A 25,495-nucleotide genomic window follows, 5' to 3' on the forward strand; every position below is an offset into this window, starting at 1 on the left:
TCGGATACGGATTATGATTTCAAGATACAGCATGGCTTAGTTGGTTATAACGGGAGTGTTTTTAAAGAGCATATAATAATCACTCTAGACTGAAGTCAGTTATGATATTCTTTGGTAATGTAAATATCCTATGCTCATAAGTAGGCTAACTCTCTCTTCCTCTCCTGAAAGATTTGCGCTCGTGTCTGTCTCCTCAACAACACCATCACAAGCTCCTACTGGCAGCACCTAAAACCATCTCGAGCTGTCTTAAAATAACTGGGAGAGTAAGAGTGATTCTTAGCTTTAAGAAATTTGATTCTTGCTTGTATAAGTTTGAAAATAGCAGTAAATTTAATAAATTGTCAGCACTTAAGACTAAAATGGCACTTTGAGAAGCTTGATAAATATGGGCTCAGGAAGAAGGAAGCAAACATGCGCGCGACACATCTGAGATCACGGGGCGTATGCATCTATAAGCCTATGTGAAATCCTGAAAACAGCCACTGGATCCGAACGAAACGTCTGAGCAATCATGGCGAAGAGCCCTAAGGATCATCTGGAGGATGCTTTTAATGATCTAGGGATGGATGAGTTAAAGAAGTTTAAAAACAAACTGTGCGATCGAAAGAAAGGAGAGGGCATCCGAAAAGCTCAAGTCGAAAAAGTTTGCGACGCTATAGACCTCGCCGATTTAATGGTGCGCACTTTTACATCGACTCGTGCAGTTCCTGTAGCAATTGAGATTTTAGAGGCTGTTGGCTGTAATGAACAAGCAGCGGAGCTCAAAGAGAACGCAGTGCAAAGTGAGTAAACTACAGGAAAAGATGAAAAATACGAAACTGAATGTAGAAGGAAGACTGTCTGTTGCTGATCGTTTCATAATTTAGCTATGTTATAGCATTTAATTAAAACACAACTCCTCTTTAACAGCACGTCAGTCATTGTTCTGCATGTGTAACCTACTGCAGAGATGCCCAAACCACTTGATTAAAGTCATTTGATTGCAATCTTGCATATATAATATGGATATAGTAATGCAACATTTTTATTTTATTTAGGCTATTAGTAAAACGTACTATTAGTAATCCCGTGTCAAAACGGGATTACTGGTTTGCTCATGACCTGTTTTCTGTTTTCTAGGTCCACCTGTGGTTCAGTCACGTCCGGATGTTGTAGACCATGCAGCAGGGCAGCTACCGAAGGTTGAGCTCGCTCTGGCAGATGATTGGCATAAACAACTGCATCTTGTTTCATGCAGCCAAGAATTTAAAAACAAAATTATAAAAGAAAAAGGACAGGAGGCAAGTATTCGTCAAATTTCAAGCATTCACCATTTTTGTTCATATCAAAATATATAATAGTCTTTCTAATGTATTAATGACAGTTGCTCTGCTATTGAACTGGTTTCTGCATTAACGTCTCTTGGTTGTTTTTCTTAGATTTACCAAGTAAAAGAAAAGAAGGTAAGAAAGCGCCTCGCCCTGCTAATCAACAACATAGACTTTGACGAGAAGGCTATGACAAGAAGAGGGGCAGACACGGATGAAAATAACATGGAATGGCTGTTAAAGGAGCTGGATTATCAAGTTGTCAAGCACAAAAACCTCTCTGCAAAGGTGGAGAAAAGTTTTCAGATGATGCACACAGCTTTTTATTGAAAACCTTGTCTTGATTGTTTTAATTGAGTTTATTTGATTGGCAGGACATGGAGAAAGCAGTCAAGGATTTTGCTCGACGTGAAGAGCATGCACATTCAGACAGCACCTTTGTGGTTATAATGTCCCACGGCAAAAGGGATGCAGTATTGGGTGTCCATTATTCATCATCCAATCCCTCTGATACCTTCCCGGTTGATAATATCTACCGCTGTCTGAACAGTGAGAATTGTCCAGGTCTGCGAGATAAACCAAAGGTTATTCTTATCCAAGCCTGCAGGGGAGGTACAAATAAAATAGTTAATTGTTTTTTCTATTTGAGCTCTCAAAACATAAAAACTACACCTCATATGTGATTGTAGATTGTAAAAAGTCCTGCTGAAGAAGTCTGACACATTCTTATCCAAATATGTACTCAGGGGAGACCGGACGCTTGTGGGCCAGTGACGGCGAGCCTGAGGAGCCAGTGAAAATAGAGGGCGATGACTTTGTGCACAAAGAGAAAGACTTCATTTCTTTGATGTCCTGCACCCCAGGTAAAATATTCTGTATTTGTCTGTGCATTTTCCAAAGTAGCAATTACAATTTCAGTTTCATTATTGTTTAAAAGATTAAAAGCACCTAATACCACTGTTGAAATTTCTGTGCAGACACCAAATCTTACAGGCATGTTGAGAACGGAACATTTTATGTCCAGAACCTAGTGGATGTGTTGATGAAACATGCCCATGAGGAGCACATTGAGGAATTGTTCAGAAAGGTAAATCGGACCCTGCTGCAAGAGCAATCTGTGTGACTTATGTTTCTTTCAAAATATCAGAAGTATTTCGCATAAACTTTAGGACTGGTTTCATGTCACTTATGTTCTCTTTAGGTTCTTCAGCGCTTTGAAAGCACAGATATGATGGGGTCCTACAGGCAAATGGCATGTAAAGACAGAGCGTCGCTGCCAAAATTATTCTACCTGTTTCCCGGACTCTGATGTTCAAGCTGCACATGTTTTTGGCTCCTCATCTATGAATTTAATAAATCCTCATTTGCCTTTGAAGCTCTAATGTAGCCTGAACAGTTTGAAAAATGTTATTTGAGGAGAAAAAAAAAGATATTGTAATTTTTAGTGATTGTTTTCAAATTAATTGATGGTTTGGATGTATTTCCTCTGCCAAAAACCCCCCCTCTTCTGATACATAAAATTCCTGTCTTGTCCAAACATATTTCCTCTGCTGTGTGTTATATAAAATCAGATCATAAAATGCCACTGGCGTAAATTACAACACGCCCTATAAAAATTTGAATATAACGTTTTGATTGACATAAGGGGTAGTGGCTTAAGGTTTTTTTTTTTTTTTTTTAACAGCTATACAGCTGTAAAGAAGTATATGCATTGGATAATAATATTAATGAGAGTACAGGTGCACTTTCGAAAGAACACATTTTTATTAGATATTACGGTACCTTGAAAACCTACAACCAGTTTTCTTACAAGCCACCATCTTGCAAAAAATAAAAATTGTGCTCTGTGAAGTGTTTGACTGACTCAGGATTTAGGAAGTAACACTGCCTCATTTTTCCAAATAACAGTGTGTGAAACCAGCAACTATTTCAGGAGATCACGTGAGCACCATAGAGCTGTACAAGAATAATCTAGAAGGATATCTATGTGCATTTTATTTTCATTGTTTCATTACATCATATCTCTGGGTTTGTTTGTTCATTTATTAGGTTTTTTTTTTAGGATCATTAGAACTGTCGGAAAGATGCAGGTGTCTTCTGTGTTCTTACAAATTATCATGACTTTCTCTGAGGTAGCCTAGAATTACAAGATGAGTCAGGAGTGCTATTGATGACATAATTTAAATTAACATTGACTGCAAGCATAAAGATAATTTCTATACTAGTGAAGTCACAAAATTCAATAAAACATAGTAGCTATACATTATATAAAGAAAACAGCATGCAAGTAGTGCATGCACTGAATTAATAAACTAGTTAAAACATACCTCCAGAACAAAACAAAAAAAAACATGGGTTGTGTATCTAATTCTTTATACAGAAGCAGATAACACCAAATTACCCTAGACTTTCTTGTACACTATTTACAAGGAAGTGGTCTATATAGGGCGGAAAATGTTTAGAGCAAAGTCTAAAGACACGCCTAGGCCTAACTGCACTCATAGGAGCTGGGGTTGGCAAGAGCTACATCCTCAGTACATCCTTGTCGAAGAGGCACGACACTTTTAGAGAACTATGGCGAAATCTATTAAGGATCACCTGCAAGATATTTTTGATGATCTTGGGGCGGGAGATCAAAGAAAGTTTAAAAGCAAATTGTGCGACCGGAAGACAGAGCCGCGCATTCGAAGAGCTGCAGTCGAAAAGGTTGAAGATTCTATAGATCTCGCCGGTTTGATGGTGACCACTTTTACGGAGTCTGGTGCTGTTCCTGTAACAATCGAGATTTTGCAGGCTATTGGTTGTAATGAACAAGCAGAGGAGCTCATCACTATCACAGGAAAATGTAAGGAAACTATTTAAATGACTAAACGAGTTATTCTTAAGTAATTCAAATACAAAATTAAATAGTTAAAGGTTTTCTGTCGCTCTTGGGAATGGTTTTTAGCTGGGTTATTTTTTGCATTTAAAAAGATTGATACGTTTTAATGATTACAAATAGTTTCACTTTCTGCACAGTTGCCAACTTGTAGCTTGGAGTGAGTTTTTTATTTTTATTTTTATTTAGGATGGGTATTTCAATCTCGATTCAATATCAATCCCTGTGTATATACTAAAATGAAAGTAGATCGAAATTATTTTGGCTGAATCCAGTCGAATTCTTCTTTCAACAACATTTAAAATTGGTTTAAATTCATTATTTGCTTGCATTCATGTTGTGTAATTATGCAAGTATCATTTACAAAGGATGTAGGCCTAAGTTATTAACTATTTTAATTTCTAGTGTTTAATTTTGTCTAAATATGTATTCAAATGAAGAATAAAAAAAAAAAGCAAGTGTGACCTGCAATATTCTAGATACATTTAGTAAAGAGCCATACAGACCTAGTGGTAAAATCATGGCATTACAAATAATAATAAATACAAATCTCTAGTTTGCCTCTTTGCATCTTTGCATTGGAATTTAAAATGTTCTCTATTTTTTTCCTTTTGTATTTCAACCTTAAATACAATACTAATTGTAATATATATATATATATATATATATATATATTTAAAGTCATTAATGTATCATAATTATTGCACAAATAGTATTTAGTACAAAAATACCTACCCAGAATATGAAATAAATATTATTAAACTAAAATATACAGCATTTATTTAACTGAAAATAAAGAAAAGAAAAAAAAGAAGTTAAGCTGTATGGTCACATTATAAGTATGCAATTCCTAACGGTTAAGAAAACTGTATTAGCTAAATGTTACCTCTCCATCACTCTACAAAATAAAATAATACTATAAATGTCATCGACGTAATAATCAATGCATAATATGCTGTAATGTTAATCAAAAATTGCTGCAAATAATACCAGTATAATAAAGCTGTCGTCTATCCTATCAATGTATTGTTAACGCAGGTGTGTTTGGAGCTCTATGAATCACGTGACCTCGTAGAGACGCCGGCGACATCAAAGCTTGTCGCAACTCTGTTTTTCATGGCTCTGGCTTTAAGATAACTATATATAGTTTTCTGTGCACGTGTTTGAATGTGCAACCTGTGGATTTACTGTAAGGGAATCATCAACTTCATATTTTTTTTTCAGCAGCTACACACGTTTCTCCAACAGCGCCAAAGGTTTCTTTACCAGCCACAGGCCCAAGCGCTCCATCTACTGGTGAGTAAATGTAACTGTTTTAAACAGCATAGTTTCAAATCATTTCACTGTTTGGTAGAGCCTTCATTTAAAAAGATCACAATACATTAGTACTTATTATCCTCACAATCAAACCACATGCTTGTTTCAATCTCTTTCATAGAGCACTTCATTGATAAGAATCGGACGAAGCTGATAAGCAGAGTGCATAATGTAGACTGCATCCTAGATGAACTTCTTCAGATGAAAATCATCACAGAAGAGGATAACGAAACCATCCAAGCTGAGAAAACCTCACAAAAGAAGATGAGAAATTTATTAATGGGCCCGATTAAATCTGCAGGCACTAAAGGGAAAGATGCCTTATACAGTGCTCTCAAAGAAATTGAGCCTTGCTTGATGGAAGACCTGGAGAGTCAGTGAAAAGCCATTTAAGAGTTTCTAATTGCTTGTTTAATTGGTTTACAGGATACATGACAAAAGCAAGAAATTTCCTTTTTTTAATAACAGGAAACAAATGTTGTTTAAACATTTTAACTCGCCATCATTTGAATGTTGTTTCCCCTACCTTTTTTCTTCCAAAAGGACAAACTGTGACCAAATCAGGTGCATCCAAAATCTTGCTTGCCAACTGAAGATAATAAACACTTCAAATATCTTGAAAATCTGGTCTTTGTCAACTTATCTTTTTAATCACCAGTCAATAAACAAGCAAATCAAGAAACCAGAAGTTTTTTTTTTTTTTTTTTTTTTTTTACTGTAAACCATTTTAGTTTCTCCAAACTGATGTAGTTCCCAGTTAAAGGGATAGTTCCCCCAAAAAATGTAAATTCTGTAATTACTTACCCTCATGTTGTTCCAAACCTGTAACACCTCAGAACACAACTTAATTTGAGAGCTTTCTGACCTTGCATAGACAGCAATGTAACTGAGAGGTTCCCAGACTCAGAAACGTAGCAAGGACATTGTTAAAATAGCCAATGTGACATCAGTGGATCAACCGTAATTTCAAAAATATCTTAACTTGTGTTCTGAAGATGAATGAAGGTTCTACAGGTTTGGAACAACATGAGGGTGAGTAATTAATTAATTAATTAGTGAGTTTAATTCACTAGAAATAGAGGTTTATACTGGCTATCCTTCTTATCCAAAAATGAAAATTGACTCCCCTCTAGTCATCAAGGATGTAGATGAATTTGTTTATTCATTAAATCAGATTTGGAGAAATTTAGCTCACCAATGGATACTCTGGAGTGTATGGTTGCCTTTGGAATGAGAGCCCATACAGCTGAAAAAATAAATACATAAATCAATCACAATAATCAACATGCCTTGATGTTTAATACATCATTAGGAAATTTTCACCTTTAAACCGGTGCTGCTTTCTAAAATGCAAGTCTTCCATCCATAATATTTCTTCCTCCAGTAAAAAAATCTGTCTCATCTGAATCAGGAGAGAAATATGCAAAGACTCAGCACCATTTACAAAGGAAACGGTCCAAAGGATTTGGTGTGTTTTGATGTGAGTGTGCAACAGGGAATGGACTTTTATTATACTGTTATTATGGACTCGTATTTTGACCAGAAGCAACAGTTTAAAGCAGTGATCCTCAAATCTATCTCACAAGATCTAAATGAGTTTAGCTCCCACCCCTAATCAAACAAAAGTACCTGTGATTTTCTAGGGACCCTGTAGACAACTCAGGTGTGTTTGATTAGGGTTAGAGGTAAACTCTGCAGGAAAGTGCATCTCACAAGCCAGATTTTAGGATCACTGGTTTAAAGTCTTAATGATGTACTTGTTTTTTTTTTTACATACAGATTTCACTTAACAAGATGTTAGTTGATGGACTGGAGTCTTGTGTACTATTAGGATGTTTTTATCACAATCTGACGGCCCCCAATAACTGCAGAGGATCCATTGGTAAACAAGTGATGCAATGCAAAATTCCTCCAAATCTTTTTTAATTAATAAACAAATTAATCTATTTATCTTTGATAGCCTGAGAGTCCATTTTCAGCAAATTTAATTTTTTTTTATGAATTATTCGTATAAGACCATGCATCAAATAATTAAGTAATCCTAGGCTCTATTCACTAAAAATAATAAGCCTACTAACCAAAACTGTAGTTATTCCAAATAAATGCCATCACAAGGGTCTTTACACTCAACGTGCCTGTAGAAACAAAAGATGAAAACAGGACATGTTGAATCAAAAAGGTATAAAGTAACGTTTAGTATGTTGTGTGAATCAAACTACACAAAAGTGAGATGTGTCCAAAGAAAGTGAGCCTTACTTGCTTTGAGAGCGTGCAGCTTTTCTGGCCTCCCGAGCTTCGTTCTCAGCGTAGATTTCCACATGTTCCTCATTCAGAGGAAGGTACAGTGTACGGTGGAAGGTACAGAGGTAAGTCCCAGTGTCATTATATGTGACATTGTGAATAAATATGGAACCAGTTTGCACATCCTTTGTACCCATAGTTCCTTTCCACTCTAATCTTCCCTCAAAGTCTTCATGAAGAATGGGTGGGGTTATTGTATTAATACTGAAAAATCTGAGAGGGATAGAGATATTAATACTTGAATGAAATCAGTCTTTAAAACAACCTTTTCAACAATTACAAGCGTGAAATATATATGCATCAATATATATATCAATATATATATCAATATAAATATATATATGCATCAAGCTGACCAAACAACATGCTTTCGGATCCAAAGAATCACTCCACTAACATGGATAAACTCCTCAGACCCAGCTGCTTTGTAGTGCCAATCAACAACAGCACAACCAGGCACTTCCTCTCTTCTTTTGCAAGAACTGCAACCCAACAGAAAGCCTTTGCCGGCCACAGCTTCTGACATGGAGTCTACTTCAGAACATCCAGTTTGGCCATGTGGCACTACAATTAGACACATGGATGTACAAAATGTTTAACAAGAAAGAAAAAGATGAGAGATTATTATAATTCAGTTGCATTAAGTAATGAACTGGTATGGCAGTGGGTCCCTTTTTGTAACTGTAGTTTGGGGACCAACAGTATTCGGGTAGTTACTCAAAACTTCTTCTTATTTACTTCTGTAAATTGTAATGAGATTACTTTACTAGTTACTGCATTTGAAAAGTAACTTCACTACTTATTACTTTACTTTACCTTTTTAGGGCCCTATAAAATCCATTTTATTTTTTCCCAAATTCAGTTTTTTCCATTTAAATTTTTCTGGATTCCATTTTTTTCTGTTTATTTTTTTCTCTTTTAATTGTTAAATTTAATTGTATTAATCAATTAATCAATTTAACCGGACTCTTATTTTGACGTGTTAACGTGAATACCTTTACAGTTGCGTGTATGTGATGTGACGCTAGTTTTACTCATATAAAACGGTCAAATGCTCATGAAGTAAACGCAGCACGACTCTCAGTGCAGTTCTGGAGTGGGAAATCTTTTCATTAGGCTACTTTAAGAAATAATTGAATAAATTAAGTTGTTTTATGCATGCAAATATGTCAATGACTTGCTCAAGTGCATGAAAACCAGCTATGTATGTATTAGACCCAGAAATAAAGTCTCTCTCTCTCTCTCTCTCTCACTCTCTCTACTGTATAAAAAGTACATTTTATATTATTATGTAAAGTATAATATTATACACTATAATATAGTATTGTATAATAGTTATTATATTCAAGTTGTATGTCTGGAACGCAGCATTAGGTTAACGTCAATAAACACCGTGTACTACAATTACAAGCCAGGTGACATTTCAGCACTTGACAAACGGACAGCGACTCCTCAAAGCAGCCATTAAAGCACAGCTTCGTGATTGTTGGGAAACGCGAGTGAAACAATAACGAACGATCGTAAAATTACTCGTAGAAAACGAGTGAGCGCTAAGATCAATTATTATCGGGAAACCCGCCCAAAACTTTACACACAGGCAAACATGGCTTGTGTAACGCAGGAAAGCGCGTTCCTATAGTCTAAAGTAGTGTAGTTACCAATATTATTAGGGTAATGCGTTACTTTACTTCGTTAGTAATATAAAAAAGTAATATAGTTACTGTAATCCGTTACTTTGTAACTCGTTACCCCCAACACTGGGGACCAGTATAATCACCTATATCTTTTGCCCTTAATAAATGTAGAAATTGCTTCATATTACCGGTACTTGAGATGTTATTGATGCAGCTTATAAAATGACAAATACGAATCTTCTGATGACTGAATGTTAATGTTACACTTGATAATTTTACTATAATGTCCTCGAAATCATTTTATCTTCTTAAATAATTTCCCATTGGCGTGTTATAACTTACCTTGAATATAAAAGATGCAGAGAGTCAAAAGTGAAATAATTCCCTACACAGTTCACACCGATGCATAAAAAAAATCTAAAAAAAAATTAAAACGCTTCCTCGAAATATCTTTTAGTTTCTCTTATCACCGTTTCATAAATATTACTGGGCCATATCAGTGTCAGTTCTTTTTTTAAAACCAAAACACTGCATTTGCGATCTTCAATTGATTTTCCTAAAAGCATACATTTAAGCACAATCCTCCAGCGTTCACTGATTTAAAGGAATGCGTTAAAAGTTTTAAAATAATATCACGTCACTTAAACAGATCGTGTCTTGCCGCAGAGTTTGACGTTTAGGAGAGCTAAGTATAGACTTTGTAAATCCTTGTGCTTGCAACTCAACACGCAATTTGAGAAGTCAGATTCAGAGGAGCGGCATCCAGTTGCTGTAATATCGTCTAATAATCACGTGGCATGCCTTTTAACATGTATTCCCTTAACTATTCCCGATTATATACATTTTAGTTATTGTACTAGAAATAATCCAATAGTAGCCTTTATGTAATTCCTTCAATTCCAGTCTATTCAATTCCTTGATAATCGATATTCCAACACTGATAGTAGGCTAACTTTATTACAGTTTTTCTCAAATGGTAAAACACATTTCAATGTTTCCTCCATGTTCCACAATGTCTAAACACAACACCCTTTTCTAAAGCTACATAAACACAACCACACCTTCTCACTTCAAAACTTTCACATCAAAAGAGCAGCTGGAAGCTTTCAAAAATGTAAACACTATTTTCTTCTTTCTTTTCTTGTTCGTCCATCACAGTTGATGATGACCATGGCACGTTTTGTCATTTTGTTGGGTTTTGATGAGTGCGCAGATAACTGAAGAGGCCAATCCGAGCCCGCAATTCCCTGTGGCACACTGGACAGGTCAGGGAGGATGTAGAGCTCTGAGGAACAGCCACATGTCCATCCTTGGTAGATTTGCGCTGCTGCTGCTCAAGATAGCACAGGAGCTTGTCCTGCTCTCACAGAGGACTGCACTGTCCTGCACTTTTCCTTTCCAGGCAGGTCGGTCCTGTGCTAGGGATTCCCAGCTTTTCAGGTCGAGTCCAAAGCTCTTCAAGGAAGCTTTAAAGGTGTCCTTGTAGCGCTTTTTGCGGCCACCTTGTGCTCGCTTGCCATTTTTCAGCTCGCCAAAAAAGACTTGTTTTGGAAGTCTCACGTAGGGCATTCTGGTCACATGGCCAGTCCATATAAGCTGTTCCTTAGCAAGCATGGTGTAGATGCTGGGGATATTTGCCTTGCTGAGGACTTCAGTGTCAGGGATTCCGTCTTGCCACTTGATCCTCAACAGTTTCCTCAGACAGCTCAGGTGGATATGATTCAATTTTTTGGCATGGCGCTGGTAGACTGTCCAGGCTTCGCACCCATACAGAAGAGTTGACGTCCAAAGGCTGCGCTGGCCTTGACAATCATGATGTTAACTTCATCATGTATGTGCACAGCACAAGACAGTGTACTACCAAGGTAAGTAAACTTGTCAACGGCTTGAAAGCTTTTGCCCATTCACAAAGATGGTTGGCTCAGTGTAGGGTTTCCCAGGAGCAGGTTGGTATAGGACTTCAGTCTTCTTTGTGCTGATTGTTAGGCTGAAGTTGTTGCAAGCTGAGGAGAGGTGGTCCATACTGTCCTGTAGATCTTTATTTGAGCCAGCAACCAGAGCACAGTCATCAGCAAACAAAAGTTCTCGAACAGTGACTTTCCTCCACTCTAGTTTTGGCTTGCATCCTGCGCAGATTGAATAGCCCACCATCAAAACGGTAGATGAAGTTAATCCCAGTGTTGTAATTCTGGAATGAGTCTTGCAGCATGGCAGAGAAAACCATGCTGAAGAGCAGTGGTGCTAAAACGCAGCCTTGCTTCACACCGTTTGTGATTGGGAACGGATCAGAGAGTTCTTGCTGGTCTCTGACGCTGGCCATCATGCCATCATGCCATCATGGAGATTGCGCACAATGTCAATGAACTTGTGTGGACACCCATACTAAGCCATGATTTTCCATAGGCCCTCCTGGCTGACTGTGTCAAATGCTTTTGTTTGATTAACGAAAGCCATATATAGATCAACATTTTGTTCTTGGCATTTCTCCTGTAACTGCCGAGCAGTAAATACCATCTCAGTGGTTCCGAGGTCTTTTCTGAAACCACACTGACTCTCAGGTAGCAGACTCTGGTCTAGATGGACAATTGGGCAGTTCAGAAGAATTCTTGCCAAGATTTTGCCAGCGAATGATAGTATGGAGAAGCCTCCATGGTTGTCGCAGTCCTGCCGTTTGCCTTTCCTTTTATATAGATTGATTATAGTAGTATCCTTGAATTCCTTGGGAACGGCTTCTAATTTCCACATAGCCTGGAAGAGGTCGGTCAGTTTCTCGACTAAGCAAGGCCCTCCAGCCTTGAGGATTTCTGCTGGAATGGCATCGGACCCTGGAGTTTTGCCTGATGAGAGAAGTGTTCTGGCTTTGCTGATTTCCTCAATGGATGGTAGAACAGCCAAGGACTGCTTTATTTCAACTTGAGGCAATCTCGCAATTGCCTCCTTATTTATGCATGATGGCTGATTGAGGACCGTGCTGTAGTGTTTGGTGTTGGTGTTGTTACTGTCAGTGTAGGATTGAATCTCCACAGCTTTTGCGCACTGCCAGGCATCTTGCATGACTCTGAGTCTCTGCTGAACAATCCTGCGATATGCTTTATGCAGGTGATGTTTTTCGTCAAGGAGTGCTCTGATTTCTGCATCGTTCTCATCAAACCAGTCTTGATGTGTACATAATGGAACACCAAGTGATTCAAGGACTGTAGAATGCAGCACGGTCTTGAGAGCAGTCCAGTCTGCCTCAACGTCAGTATGCTTGAAGCTTAGAGACTCCAGGTGATGGTCTAAAGCCTCAACAAATGCCAGCCTGGTGTGTTCCTGTTGTAGGCGAGTGATGTTAAGATGCTTGACACGTCTTTGTCCTTGTGGGTGTCTGCTAGGCTTAATTTGGATGTTAAGTTTGTAGATAATGAGACGAATGTCAGTCCAACATTCAGCACCACACATAGTCTTGGTCACCCTGACATCGTGCCTGTCGCTCCTCCTCACGATGACATAGTCAATCAAGTGCCAGTGGTGTGAACAAGGATGCATCCATGAAGTTTTCTTACGCTTTGGTAGTTTGAATATCGTGTTGGTGATGAGTAGGTCAAATTCAGAGCATGTTTGCAGCAGTAGAAGACCGTTCCTGTTACATTTTCCAATACCATGTGCACCTATGACTCCATTCCATGATTGATGGTCACTTCCAACTCTGGCGTTGAAATCACCCAGTATCAGAAGTTTATCCGAGCTGGCTGTAGCAGCAATACTGACTTCCAAGTCATTATAAAACTTGGTTTTGATCTCGTCAGAGTTGGACATGGTAGGGGCATAGGCACTGATGATGGTGGCCGCCTTTTTACCAAATAGGTGGAGCTGTAAGGTCATTAAACGGTCGTTTATCCCCTTGGGTTGGCTAGCCAGTTGGTTGACCAGGTGATTTTTTTACTGCAAAACCAACACCAGCATCACGTCTCTCCTCCTGGCCTCATCTGCTCCAGAAGAATGTGTAACCTGCACACACTTCAGTCACTTGTCCAATATCGCCCAGTCGGGTCTCACTAAGTGCAGCAACATCCACATTATATCTGGCTAGCTCTCTGCCCATGAGGGCGGTGCCTCTCTCAGGTATTTTTGATCCAGATGTGTCCATCAAGGTGCGCACATTCCAGGCGTCAACAGTGAGTATTCTTTAGTCTTTTTTGTCACTTTAGTATTTTTCGTTTTATTTGTTTTTCTTTCTGTTTTTCGACCGCAAGTACGGGATCCCGCCAGCTGCGGTAGGCTGGCCAGGATGTTTTGAAGCAGACAATGTTTAGGGTACCTTTTCTAACCCTTTCCTCACCACGGAGGTGAGCAGTGTGATCCTGAATAGGGCTGCTCAGTCACTCAGGATGCTGACGGACTTCACTGCTGCTTCGGTCCAGTGAGGGAACGACCAATATCCTGAGCCGCCTGCGTGTAGGTTTGCGGCTACAGCTTCCAGCATATCCGTTCCTGCTGCTTCGTCGCTCACCCATAGCCACAGGACTTGGATAATGACGATGGTAAGAAAAATGCCATGACTTGCGCAGAGAACTTGGATTTAAGTGAGGGTGATTTGCGCAGCATTCCACCTCACTCTCTCGACCAGCCACATCTGTACCCAGTGGCAAGACATAGTCAAGACGACTGGAGATGGTCCTGGTTGCAGTAGAAGGTCCAAAGACCCATTTAGGTGGAGTTTCCTCCACCAAGGGCTCCACGCGCCCAAGCTCAGACAAGCTGAGTTTTCCGGGTTAGTTAACCGCCGCCCAGGGTTCGGCTTTAGCAACTGCTGACTGTACCGACTCACCAGGGATGTTGAGCCTGGTGTGCGCCTACGGTAGCAGCTAGAGGGCTGGGCCGGATGTAACAAGCCTGAGGCACAACTAGCTGGTCAGACAACAACGAGAAGGTTCTTTGTTTCATAACTGCCAATGCATATTTTTAGAAACTTTACAGTAATGGATGTTCTTAGATCTCTGCAGAGGATTAGGCATTTAGATTTGTGAGTTTCATATGAAGAGTATAAATCTATAGTAAATTCTGCATGTACACGACTGTAACCCAACTCAATGCAAAAACAGAATCTATTGCACACAACAGTACTCTTGAAAACATGATCAGGTTGTGAAGTTTTTTTATTTACTTTATTCACACCACACACACACACACACACACCACAATCACTGTGCGGCATCATGTCGCTGAGCTGCATCGGGCCACATCACCTCATCCACATCGCAGGCTATATTGTCTCTTGCCAGGCACCACGGGAAAAACGCCCTGGAATGGCAAATCCATCCTTGGAAGGCCTCCACTGGGATGTCAATACAGGCCAGCTCCATTGCCCTTAGGAGGTTCTCTCTAGTGTATGGTTGTCTGTCATAAACCTTCCATCTCCACAATGAGAAGAACTCCTCTATAGTGTTCAGGAAAGGGGAGTACGGTGGCAGAAAGAGGTTTAAAAAGTGGTTACTGTTGGTGGTGAACCACTCTCTGATTTGGTTTGTTTTGTGGAAGCGTACATTGTCCCAAATGATCACATAAATGTGATGTGCCCAGAATTACTCAGAAAGACTGCTTTATAGTCTGGTCAAGTTAAGAATGCTTTTTAACTACTGGAACAGTAAGCCCTAGAAAATAGTACTAAATATTCTGTAGTAGCCGACTATCTACTGAATAGTTACAGGTAAAATAATAATAATAATAAAATAAAAAATAGATACATAATTTAGTATTGATTTAAAAACAAGAAGGTCTACTATTGTAACCATTATTTCATCTTAAGGATTTACCGGTAGTTGAAATGGCTTGCCATATAAAATGAGCACAGGCCTGCTTTTCTAATGTCAAATTTCTCAGAAGTCATCTGTATATTTTTAGTTTGATTTAAGGAATGAACACGATACATTACAAATTTACTAGTTGTAGTAGTATGTTTTAGTAAATACTTACATCAGCTTGTGTTCAGTAAAAATGTGAATAGTTTTTTTTATAATTATGCAATATACAGAACACAAAAGAGAGTTGACATGCAAAATAGTTCTGCTTGAATTTCCACAGAATTTTACTGACAAATGAGCGTAGAGTAAATTTAAATGGCAGGTGCCTTTTCAAAGGTGTTAAAGTCTGTTCTATAGAGGACACCTGCACAAATATACAAGCTGCAGTATTTGATTATGTTGATAATGATTTTGTTTGTACAGTATAATACATATTGTGCATATTTGCCAAAACTTAACAATGTGTGACATCACTGAAGATGAAGTCTTATTAAATAAAAGTCAAAATGTCTAAACCAAAGTATTATTTTGCAATTGTGGAAGTTTTGAAATGTGCACCACTTTGAAGTTTATTTGCTAAAATGTGTTTAAGTGGTGAAACAGCTTTATTTTGCTATGGTTTATCACTCAGCTTCTCTGTTTTCTTTTCAAGGCACTGGCATTCAGTGTCAGTTTACTTAGTCTTGAGCACAAGGACATTTTATTGAAGAGCAAGGTTAGCAAAAGATCTTAATTACTAACAGATAAAAAAAAAGAAAAAAAAAAAGAACACATCAAATACTTAATATATAGGCAAAAAAAAATTTAGGATTTTTTTTCCCCCAAACAATTGTCCTTCAGATCATGTAGCCTACGTGTGTTAAGGTAAAGTGTTTACACTGACGTCATGTCAGATTGCGTCAGGGGTTTACTGAGTAGCTGATAAACTCGGAGTGAAGGTTGTTGTTCTGGTCCCCCAAACGTCAGACCACAAAGCTGGTGAACTTTATATTTAGCACCGCTCAAGTTTCCAGATGCCCATTCAGAGCCAGCAGACGTACAGTAACACAACTCATGAAATCATACGAGTCACTGGCACTGGAGAGAGAACATCTGCTGAACCCTGTCAGAATCGAATTAAGTGGTGAGTCAAGGTTGCTTCATATTTTGTAATAAACTAAATGGTCTGTATATGGTCGGTTACATAGCATAGTCTATAGTAAATAATCTATAGTCTAATGCTAATGATAACATACATGATGGTTAATATGTAACTTTCAGCGCGGTGGTTTGCTGTAAATCTTAGAAAAGGTCCAAGTATGCATTTTAGAAGAATCTTTTGCTTTTATACAATTTAGAATTATAATCAGGAAAGACTGAGAGGAATGGTCAAGAAGTAGCCTCAGTAAACCTTATAGTCATATAAAGTGTCTGTGTTTTTTCTTTAGGCCACTGAAAGCAAGGTGACCCTATTCTTGGAGAGAAACAGGCAAGAAATTATCAATTCCTAACACATCTCACATTGCTGGATAGAATAATGGTTATTAAAAGCTTTGAAACACGCATTCAAGGTAAGTAGGTATCCAATACCTACGCACACTTCACACTTTTAGGATTTCTATTATTAACCTATCTAAATGTTTTAAACTGTCATTGTTGGACTCCCATATTATTAAAGTATTCCTCCTCTATTTTGGGTTTAGGTTAAATGCGCTACTCTTAATGTCCTGAAGAGGACGCAGTAATCAAATAAATCTAGACTTGGGAAATGTAATGATTTAGAAATAAATTTGAGGATTAAATGAATTTATAGGATAGGAATGTCTAACAGTCTAGGGTATAATAATTTAAGCCTATACATATTTATTGGATTTTTGATGACTTGTCATGCTTTATTATTGCTTGGTAATATGAACTCATTAGATATTCTATATATGCACTATTTATTTATTTCTGTATCTTTAAGCACTTTATTGGAGTTTAAGATTAATTTTTGTGTACAGACGACACAAACACAAGTCATTTGTTGTGTGCTAACGCTGAAGTGGCTTTTGATGGATTCTCGCTCGACTGTACCATACAGTAAACCTGGCGGGGGTGTAAATAATTCCTTATAATTTCCATTATTATTATTTTTTCTGCGCTTTGAGCTGCGTTTTAATATAAGCGGTGTTCGTATTTGTTTTTTTCCTCATGTGTGTTCAGTCCTCAATTACTTATTCATCGAAGTGTCACTGTATTTGTTTTGGAGTTTGAATCTACCTTGTCAACTTTTTGACCGTCGCATTGGAAACGGAGCTCTATCTTACTATCACTTCGCGTAGCATTTAAACGTAGGAAACGCACACTTATAATATAATAGCTACATAATTTAATGAGGTATATTTATAAAGAACAAACTATGACTAGTGCTAGTCCAGTGACTAGGATCTCTGAACGGTGGAAAGGCAATATCATGGATGGGAAAAAGTAAACAGGGGACCGTTTTCTCTCCCACCGGTATCATTAGCATGCTAGCCAACTAGCTTCTAGTATTCACCTCAACTGTCTGAATACAGTAACTAACAGCTGACCTGTTCGTTAGCACTGCTAACGTCTGACATGGTTTATTTACTAAAGTGTGATTTGACATTTACGCATTTTTCTGCGTATGTAGACTGGAAATAGTCATACATTAACAAATAATTGGAAAACAGTGGCTACATTTGAAAACTGGCGACGAAAGCTACTTTTTTTTGGTTAGCTTGCCGGCTAAATTTGTGGTGCTGATGTGTTCCTGCGAGAAAGTGGATTTTAGCATCACTCCTCGTACTGTCGCCCGTCTGGTGTATGAGGCCGAACAGGAAAAAAACAATGGGGTAAATTCATCCAACGCCAGGTAGGAATTACTATTATTTTATTGTTTTTCTTTTTTCTTAATATTAAATTAGACTTTTTTTTTTAATTCATAAATTATCCGTCATTGATGTCCTTCATTCAACTGAAGTATGACTTGATCATAAGAAGTTTTTATTTACCACACTTTTTTTTTTTTATATACTTATTGTAAGTCAAAGTGTTAATAGCCCTAGTTTGATTTGCTCAAACAAAACCAAGACATGATTTAGCTTGTTCAAACAGGAAAGTAAATAAAGTGGAAGATCCTGTCCCTGCATTTGATAAATGGCTACCAGTCTTGTTCTGAAGCCTAATGAGAATACAGTTCAGGAGGTTTTCACAGTAATTTATGCCAAACAAATCAGGAAGTTCTGCACAATTTCTCAACAGTTTAAAAGGTCAGGATTGAAGACTGCTGATTTTGCTCTGTTTGTCTATGCCTTGGTGTGATAAAGAGTGTGTTAGTACAGTTTTGGGTCATGCTCTTTCATTTGTATTTTTGAAAGTGGTTCTTTCTTTTGCTTGATTCTTATGGTAATGTATTTGAGTTCAGGAAGGCATCTTAGAAGGTGGAGCTTGAGTGTTGTGGTGGTTGATTTGTCTCAGCATGGCTCACTAACTTGTGGTAACACTGACAGGAAAAAACTGTGCTTAGTTGTGGGACCCTTATCTTCTTTAACCACAGTAAACACTACACAATGTGCACAAATGTTACAAGGCAAAACATGCAAAGCTGATAGTCAGGTGAGAAAAGAAAATAGTTTTTCTATTTACATGTGCCTTTCCATTGTTTAAAAAAAAAATCCCTTTGGAGGAAGTGTAGCGATAAAATCCAGTTATACATAAAAAAATAAAGCAGCGTTTCAAAATTCACTGGGTATTTAATTTTACTGTAATCATGCAACGGTTACTCCACCCATACATTGATAAGAGCTTTAAACATTACTTAAGCGCAGGTTGTTGTTGTATGATTTTGTTTGTGTTGCTCTGAATATGCTTTCATGATCTCATTTAGAGGAGTAATACCATAAGAATATGGGAGGATATCATCCAACAAGACTTTTCATTTAGTAGCAATGTTGTTTTCTTTTACATTGTTTCTTATAAACGTTTTTATAATTATGTGGAAATGTATTATGGGTGCAACCCTATGACCACTGAAAGTTTGGGGTAAGAAAGAATAAAATAATAATTACAATAATAATATTTCTTTAAAGAGTTAGTTCACCCAAAAATGAAAATTGTCATTACTTGCTCACCCTCATGTCGTTCCAAACCTGTTAGACCTTCTATCATCTACAGAACACAAATAAAGATAATTTTAATGCTTCTTGTGAGTTCTCTGACTCTGACGCTCCCATAGACAGCCCGTGTCCTTACACGATCAAGGTCCAGAAATGTTGCAAGGACATCAGTAAAATAATATGACATCAGGGGTTCAAACGTAATTTTACGAAGCTATGAGAAAAAAATACTTTATTCAAAAATTCATCTCCACCGTGTGGCCCAGCTGACACAGCATATGATGTTTACGTTCAGTCGATACTCTCCAAAATGGTGTTTGCGTGATGCCATGGAGACGAATTGTTGAATAAAGTTTTGTTTTGTTCTTTTGTGCACAAAAAGTATTCTCGTAGCTTCAACATTGTCATTGTGATTGACATTTATATTTTGAATAAATTATGTTCTTTTGAACTTTGTTCATCAAAGAATCAGAGTTTTTTTCAAACATAAGAAGCAGCTCAACAGCTTCAACTGTAATGTTTTTGAGTTAATAATGATAAATGTAAATTATATAATATTTTTGACAAAGCAATAATGCAGCCTAGGTGAGCATAATAAACTTCTTTCAAAAACATCCAAAAATCTTAATGACCTCAAACTTTTGAATGTTAGTGTTCATATACAGCAGCAGGGCTGGTGAACGTCATTCCTGGAGAGCTGCAGCCCTGCAGAGTTTTGCTTCAACCCTGATCAAGATCTGAAGGGTAACTAGAAAGCTACAGGCAGGTGAGTTTTAATTAAGATTAAAGCAAAACCCTGCAGGGATGCAGCGCTCCAGGACCGACCCCTGATTTACAATATAAGTTGTAATTTACGTTTCCTAAATTCTTGCATGAATTTAGTTTTAAATCATTTAATCTCTTCCACATCTGGACCTTTTTGTTCAAATAAAACTGTGACTGACTGTTAAAATTAGTGTTAAATTATGGCAATACCATATGCTGTCCCTGAAAAACCATAATATTACAACTGATCTGTAAAAATATGTTTTGGTTAGAATATAAAGGAGCTCAAGTAAAAAAAGTTTTTCTGTGGCTTGAATAAGTTAAAAACAAATAGAGTTTTTCCCCTCCTCAGCAGCATGATTTTATCATACCTGATGTGTGAATCGCAATGACGAGGTGGATTGCAAAACTGCATGCAAGAAAAGGGGGCAGAGGCATTTTTTTGAAGGACGCCTTTAGAAGCAACAGAAAACAGGAAGAAGATGGATTTGACATTTGCAAGCAAATTCAGCCGCTCAAATGCTGGGTTTTTCTTTCCTCTAAAAATTACCTGAATAAGAGATGGCTGCACACTTTTATGTAAATTGTATTTCAGTGATGGCTCCATCCCATTTTTGAGTTCCTGCTGCAGGAGTCTATGCCGTATATACACTGTACAGCTGTGAAGGAACCTGAACTGCTGACGTCTTCAGAACAGTGAGTTGTAATGAATGCAGATTTTTCCAAATGTCATCAGATTGTATTGCCATAATGGAACATTTATTCTGGGCTCTAGTGGAATTTCCAGACTACATGTAGAAGACTAGAGAGTAGGAAATATCTGGCATTTCTCAACGAATGATTGTGCATGATGAAACTTGTCAGCCGTAGACAATCCTGATGCAGAAAGTTTAGATAATATGTGAAAGTCTGTAGAAGAATGGCCGTGACACCACCTCCTGAAATCACCATAGCTGAGCCCATTTCCATTCCAATCCTGAATGTTCTCCCACCGTCATCCGATACGGAGTCGTGGTCCTGTTCCCCAAGCCCACGGCCACATCGGTACCACTCTCGCAGCCGAAACCAGGAGAAGAGAAGGGCCAAAGGGCCTGAAGAGGACAAATCAAAGAAGCGTTGGGATAAAGGGCAAGGGAAACAAGAAGAGAGGAGCAAAAGCCCATCACATGCATCTCCATCACCCCCGATGGTTTCTAATGTTGAAGAGGAAGAGCAGAGCACCCCCCCTGTGCTTCTCCTACCCCCATCCCGCTCATGGTCACGGAGCTCCTCGTTAAACAGGCTCTCTCGCTGGTCTATCCGTAGCCTTCTCAGCAAGGACTCGGATTGTGACAGCAGCAGGTCAGTGTGTTCCCCCTCTTGCTTGTGCAGTCTGCAGCACTTCCTTGTGCTGTGTTATTTTTATTTAATTTGTTTTAAAGAGCATCCATGCTAGATGCTCAGAGGTATATTCCTGCAGGTGCAGATGCAACATGTAGAGGTGGAGAAACTCTGGTTAGGCATGAGGTGTTTTTGGTTTTAAGACCTATGCTTGTTAGCATCATATTTCCCATAGATAAAGTTATTGTCTTATTTTTCTTCATTGGCATGTCGTGTGTATTTATTTGTATTTTTTTATTTATTTAAAAAAAGAATTTTGTTGCTTGATTTTTTTATTTTTTTCACTTCCCCTCAGAGTCAAATTGAGAATGTGTTCAGAGTGAAGTGCAGTTAAGCTCTATCAACAGTATTGGTTATTTACCACAGGAAATAGGTTTGACTTGTTTCTTAGTTGAATTTATTTAGATGGCAAGAAACATGGTTACAGTAAAACACACACAGTGCGAGTAAACAAGTTATTCTTTAAGTATGAATTATTATACCGTAATATAATTAAGTGTTTAAAAATATATACTTGTATATATATTCTGAGACTTGTAGATGTATACTTGAACACACACACACACACACACACACACACACACACACACATACATATGTGTGACCTTGGACCACAAAACTGTAAGTCATAAGTAGCCCGGACATGTGTAGCAATAGCCAACAATAAATTGTATGGGTCCAAATTATAGATTTTTCTTTTGTCAAAAATCATTAAGATATTAAAGGGTGAGTTCAACGAAAATTTTTAATTAGCCTGTGATTTACTCACCCTTGAGGCATCCTAGGTGTATATTACTTTTTTCCTTCAGATGAATCCAATCGTAGTTATATTAAAAATTGTCCTGGCTCTTCTAAGCTCTATCATTGCAGTGGGTGTTGTCCAAAAGATGTCTAATAAAGTGTGGGTATCCATAAGAAAATGTGCCTCACACGGCTCGAAAATTATTGGAAATTATTCATATTCATCTAACTGTGGTACTCTGAAGCTGTTCCGGCAGGGGACATCGGCATTGCATAATTAGTGATGAACGGGTTTAAAAGTGACCACTTTTCGACAAGTGGTCGACCAATATTTGGCACACTCTCTCTCGTTTACTGTCATTGTTAACATTGTTAACAGTTCTGTGTAAAACCGACATAAGTCTGTCTAATAATCAGATAGAACTGTTAAACAAAGGAATTAATGTATACAAAAAGTATTATAATTATTAGCTATTATTATTAGAAATTGAAAGGCAAACATTATAATACGTTCTCGTTTGCCTTCAGCATTAAGCAAATATGCATTTATATAATTTAAACAAATATTTGAATGACTGTTGAACATTTATTTTCACAAACCTTGCAAACTTAGTCTAACCAGCTGTGAGATCTTGTGAAGTGTGCAGTTGTATCCAGCATGTTTGCATGGTCTCTGTGTGACGGTCGGTCTGGTTGAATTAAATGCTTTAAACTTTAAAGTCGTGAGTTCAAGTTATGCTGCTTTATGAATTTCCCCACTGTCATATTCATGTCATTTTCTCTGTGTGCTGTATGTAAAATGAGTGTTGACCTGGCTTTATTTGAAAAATATGATTCCCAATGCACACAAACTTCCCAGAATAAGGAAAGCCCTGTTGGTTACAGTGTTTGCTTTCGACCACTAGTTACGAATTAGACGTACAAACTGAGGATTTGAAAGAAAATAGGATTTCGATACAGGGCTTCTGCTTATGATAGATAGTGAAAAGTGTTTATTAGGTTTGAAATATGGATATTTTTCTTACAAAAATACAAGGATTCACTAAAGAAGGCCTTTATTCACGCCCAAGAGCTGTGTGAGGGACGTTTTATTGATGCACATTTGTGTTTTGGACTGTGTAACAGAAGCACCCACCCACTGCATTGATAATGCTTGGAATAGCCAGGACAATTTTTAATAACTCCAATTGGATTCGTCTGAAAGAAGAAAGTCATGTACACCTATGATGCCTCAAGGGTGAGTAAATCACAGGCTAATTTACATTTTTGGGTGAACTAACCCTTTTAGTAAAGATCATGTTCCATGAAGATATTGTGAAAATTTTCTTAAAAAACAAATTTGACTTGCAATTTGCATTGCTAAGAACTTAATTCATCGGGGTTCAAAGTGAGTTTTGAGTAAAAGTGTATTAATAATTTAATAAATTGTCTGATGTAGTTTGATGCTAATGATAGCTCTAATGCTACTAATAGCAGGTGCATTTCTTCTTAATGCATTTCGGTCACAATAATTCACGTAAGGTCGTAAGAAAATGTTTTGTTGTATTTTTATAGTAAGATTTTGATAAATAAGGGGTAAATGCATACTGAGACTGAAGTGAGATTGCTGCTTTGTTGCTTTGTTAACATTGAAATACCACAAAAAAGGCTGATAAAGGTGGAATAAAAACAAAAGAATAAGGATAAAAGAATAATGCGGATAATGTGTCATACCTGGCGGGGGTGTGAAAGACTCGTTTGGTGAGAACAATAGAACCATGAATCTGTGAATTTTCAAAGGCAACACACATACAGAGCACACCGGAGTGTTTACATGTGAGATCTTACAGAGATGAGAAGTGCCATAAATCAATCAGATTAGCCTTCTCTAAAAACACACATGACATGGCCTTAGAAAGTATTTCATAAAATTCAGTTTTACAGATGCGATTATGAAATTTCTAATGAAGTTTTGAAAGACTTGTGGCTTTAGCTACACTGTATTTCTAAATACATTTAAAATATGTTTTTAATATTTTTATTTTTGTTTTTATGTTTGAGCTTATATATTTATATTATCATAACAGTCTGAGTAAATCTGATTCCTGAACAGTAAACTTTGAAGTGTCAGCTTTGTGAAAAAATTTTGATTATGTATCTATTATCTATAAACCTTTTTATTTGGGGTATATCATTTCTGTCTCCATGCCAAAAAATGGGGGGTGACTGGTAAGGGGTTAATAACTTACCCTCATGTTGTTCCAAACCCGTAAGACCTCCATGTATCTTCGGAACACAGTTTAAGATATTTTAGATTTAGTCCGAGAGCTCTCAGTCCCTCCATTGAAGCTGTGTGTACGGTATACTGTCCATGTCCAGAAAGGTAAGAAAAACATCATCAAAGTAGTCCATGTGACATCAGAGGATCAGTTAGAAACATCGTTTTCTTCAACCGGTTTATTGAGTCGAAATGTCTGAAAGAAGTACTGGTGATCCGAAAAACGATTCAACCGGTTCTTGACTCGTGAACGAGTCAATCTATTGTTCGTTATCTGGCTCGGCTCGGTGTTCATCTTCAGTTCTCTCTTCACAGCAGTTCAGTCAGTGAACTGTTTGAGTGAATGCATTACTCCGGGATATTGGTTTGTTTGAACTCCGAGGGAGTGTCAGCCACATTAAACAAGTTAACAGCTTAAGTCATTTGTGGATTAATGCGTATTGGAGACACGAACCGTTTAAAAAGATTCAGTTTGATTTGGTGAACTGGTTCAAAAAGATCCCTTACATCGAATGATTCGTTCGTGAACCGGATATCACAAACTGCTTTGTTTTGAACTCTCTCTCACAACAGACACGGAAGAGAAGACAATGCTGAATAAATTCGTCGTTTTTGCTATTTTTGGACCAAAATGTATTTTCGATGCTTCAAAAAATTCTAACCGACCCTCTGATGTCACATGGACTACTTTGATGATGTTTTTCTTACCTTTCTGGACATGGACAGTATACCGTACACACAGCTTCAATGGAGGGACTGAGAGCTCTCGGACTAAATCTAAAATATCTTAAAGGGGGGGTGAAATGCTCGTTTTCACTCAATATCCTGTTAATCTTGAGTACCTATAGAGTAGTACTGCATCCTTCATAACTCCAAAAAGTCTTTAGTTTTATTATATTCATAAGAGAAAGATAGTCTGTACCGATTTTTCCCGGAAAAACACGACTGACTGGAGGCGTTGACGTGTGGGCGGAGCTAAAGAATCACGAGCGCCAGTAAGGCTTTTGCGTTGAGAGCGTTTGGAAGCTG

The 25,495-nt window shown here is 37.7% G+C and overlaps 4 protein-coding genes across 8 annotated transcripts in view; 3 read left to right on the forward strand and 1 right to left on the reverse strand.

Moving 5' to 3' along the window:
* Positions 1-427: 427 nt before the first annotated feature.
* LOC113115897 (caspase-1) lies at positions 428-2,851 on the forward strand. Its single transcript, XM_026283617.1, has 7 exons — positions 428-785; positions 1,123-1,283; positions 1,422-1,598; positions 1,685-1,922; positions 2,057-2,173; positions 2,288-2,397; positions 2,512-2,851. Exons 1-7 carry the CDS (start codon positions 515-517, stop codon positions 2,617-2,619), a joined length of 1,182 nt encoding a protein of 393 aa, XP_026139402.1. The 5' UTR covers positions 428-514; the 3' UTR covers positions 2,620-2,851.
* Positions 2,852-3,755: 904 nt separating this feature from the next.
* Positions 3,756-6,128, forward strand: pycard (PYD and CARD domain containing). 2 transcript variants are annotated; one of them, XM_026283620.1, is made up of 3 exons: positions 3,756-4,155; positions 5,416-5,484; positions 5,627-6,128. In XM_026283620.1, the coding sequence occupies exons 1-3, from the start codon at positions 3,885-3,887 to the stop codon at positions 5,884-5,886; spliced, it is 600 nt and encodes a 199-aa protein (XP_026139405.1). In that variant the 5' UTR covers positions 3,756-3,884; the 3' UTR covers positions 5,887-6,128. The 2 variants fall into 2 exon arrangements, with proteins under 2 accessions (XP_026139405.1, XP_026139404.1); XM_026283619.1 differs by having other exon boundaries at positions 3,765-4,155; positions 5,413-5,484.
* A 1,466-nt stretch (positions 6,129-7,594) lies between these two features.
* LOC113116761 (sodium channel subunit beta-1) lies at positions 7,595-11,009 on the reverse strand. The gene is given in 6 exon segments (XM_074559959.1): positions 7,595-7,640; positions 7,762-7,988; positions 7,990-8,019; positions 8,204-8,370; positions 9,783-9,825; positions 10,764-11,009. Coding segments are annotated over 6 exon segments (759 nt in total).
* A 5,186-nt stretch (positions 11,010-16,195) lies between these two features.
* Positions 16,196-25,495, forward strand: part of gramd1a (GRAM domain containing 1A) — a 28,538-nt gene continuing 19,238 nt past the window's right edge. Inside the window, exons 1-3 of one of the 4 annotated variants that reach the window (XM_026283621.1) lie at positions 16,196-16,346; positions 16,651-16,773; positions 20,441-21,429. In XM_026283621.1, coding sequence (XP_026139406.1) covers positions 21,008-21,429 — 422 coding nt within the window. In that variant the 5' untranslated portion in view covers positions 16,196-16,346; positions 16,651-16,773; positions 20,441-21,007. Of the gene's footprint in view, positions 16,347-16,650; positions 16,774-17,143; positions 18,081-20,440; positions 21,430-25,495 lie in introns of those variants that run through there. The other 3 variants (XM_026283623.1, XM_026283622.1, XM_026283625.1) reach the window with 3 other exon arrangements.

The sequence above is a fragment of the Carassius auratus genome, chromosome 16 (genome assembly GCF_003368295.1).
Source record: "Carassius auratus strain Wakin chromosome 16, ASM336829v1, whole genome shotgun sequence".
NCBI lineage: Eukaryota > Metazoa > Chordata > Actinopteri > Cypriniformes > Cyprinidae > Carassius > Carassius auratus.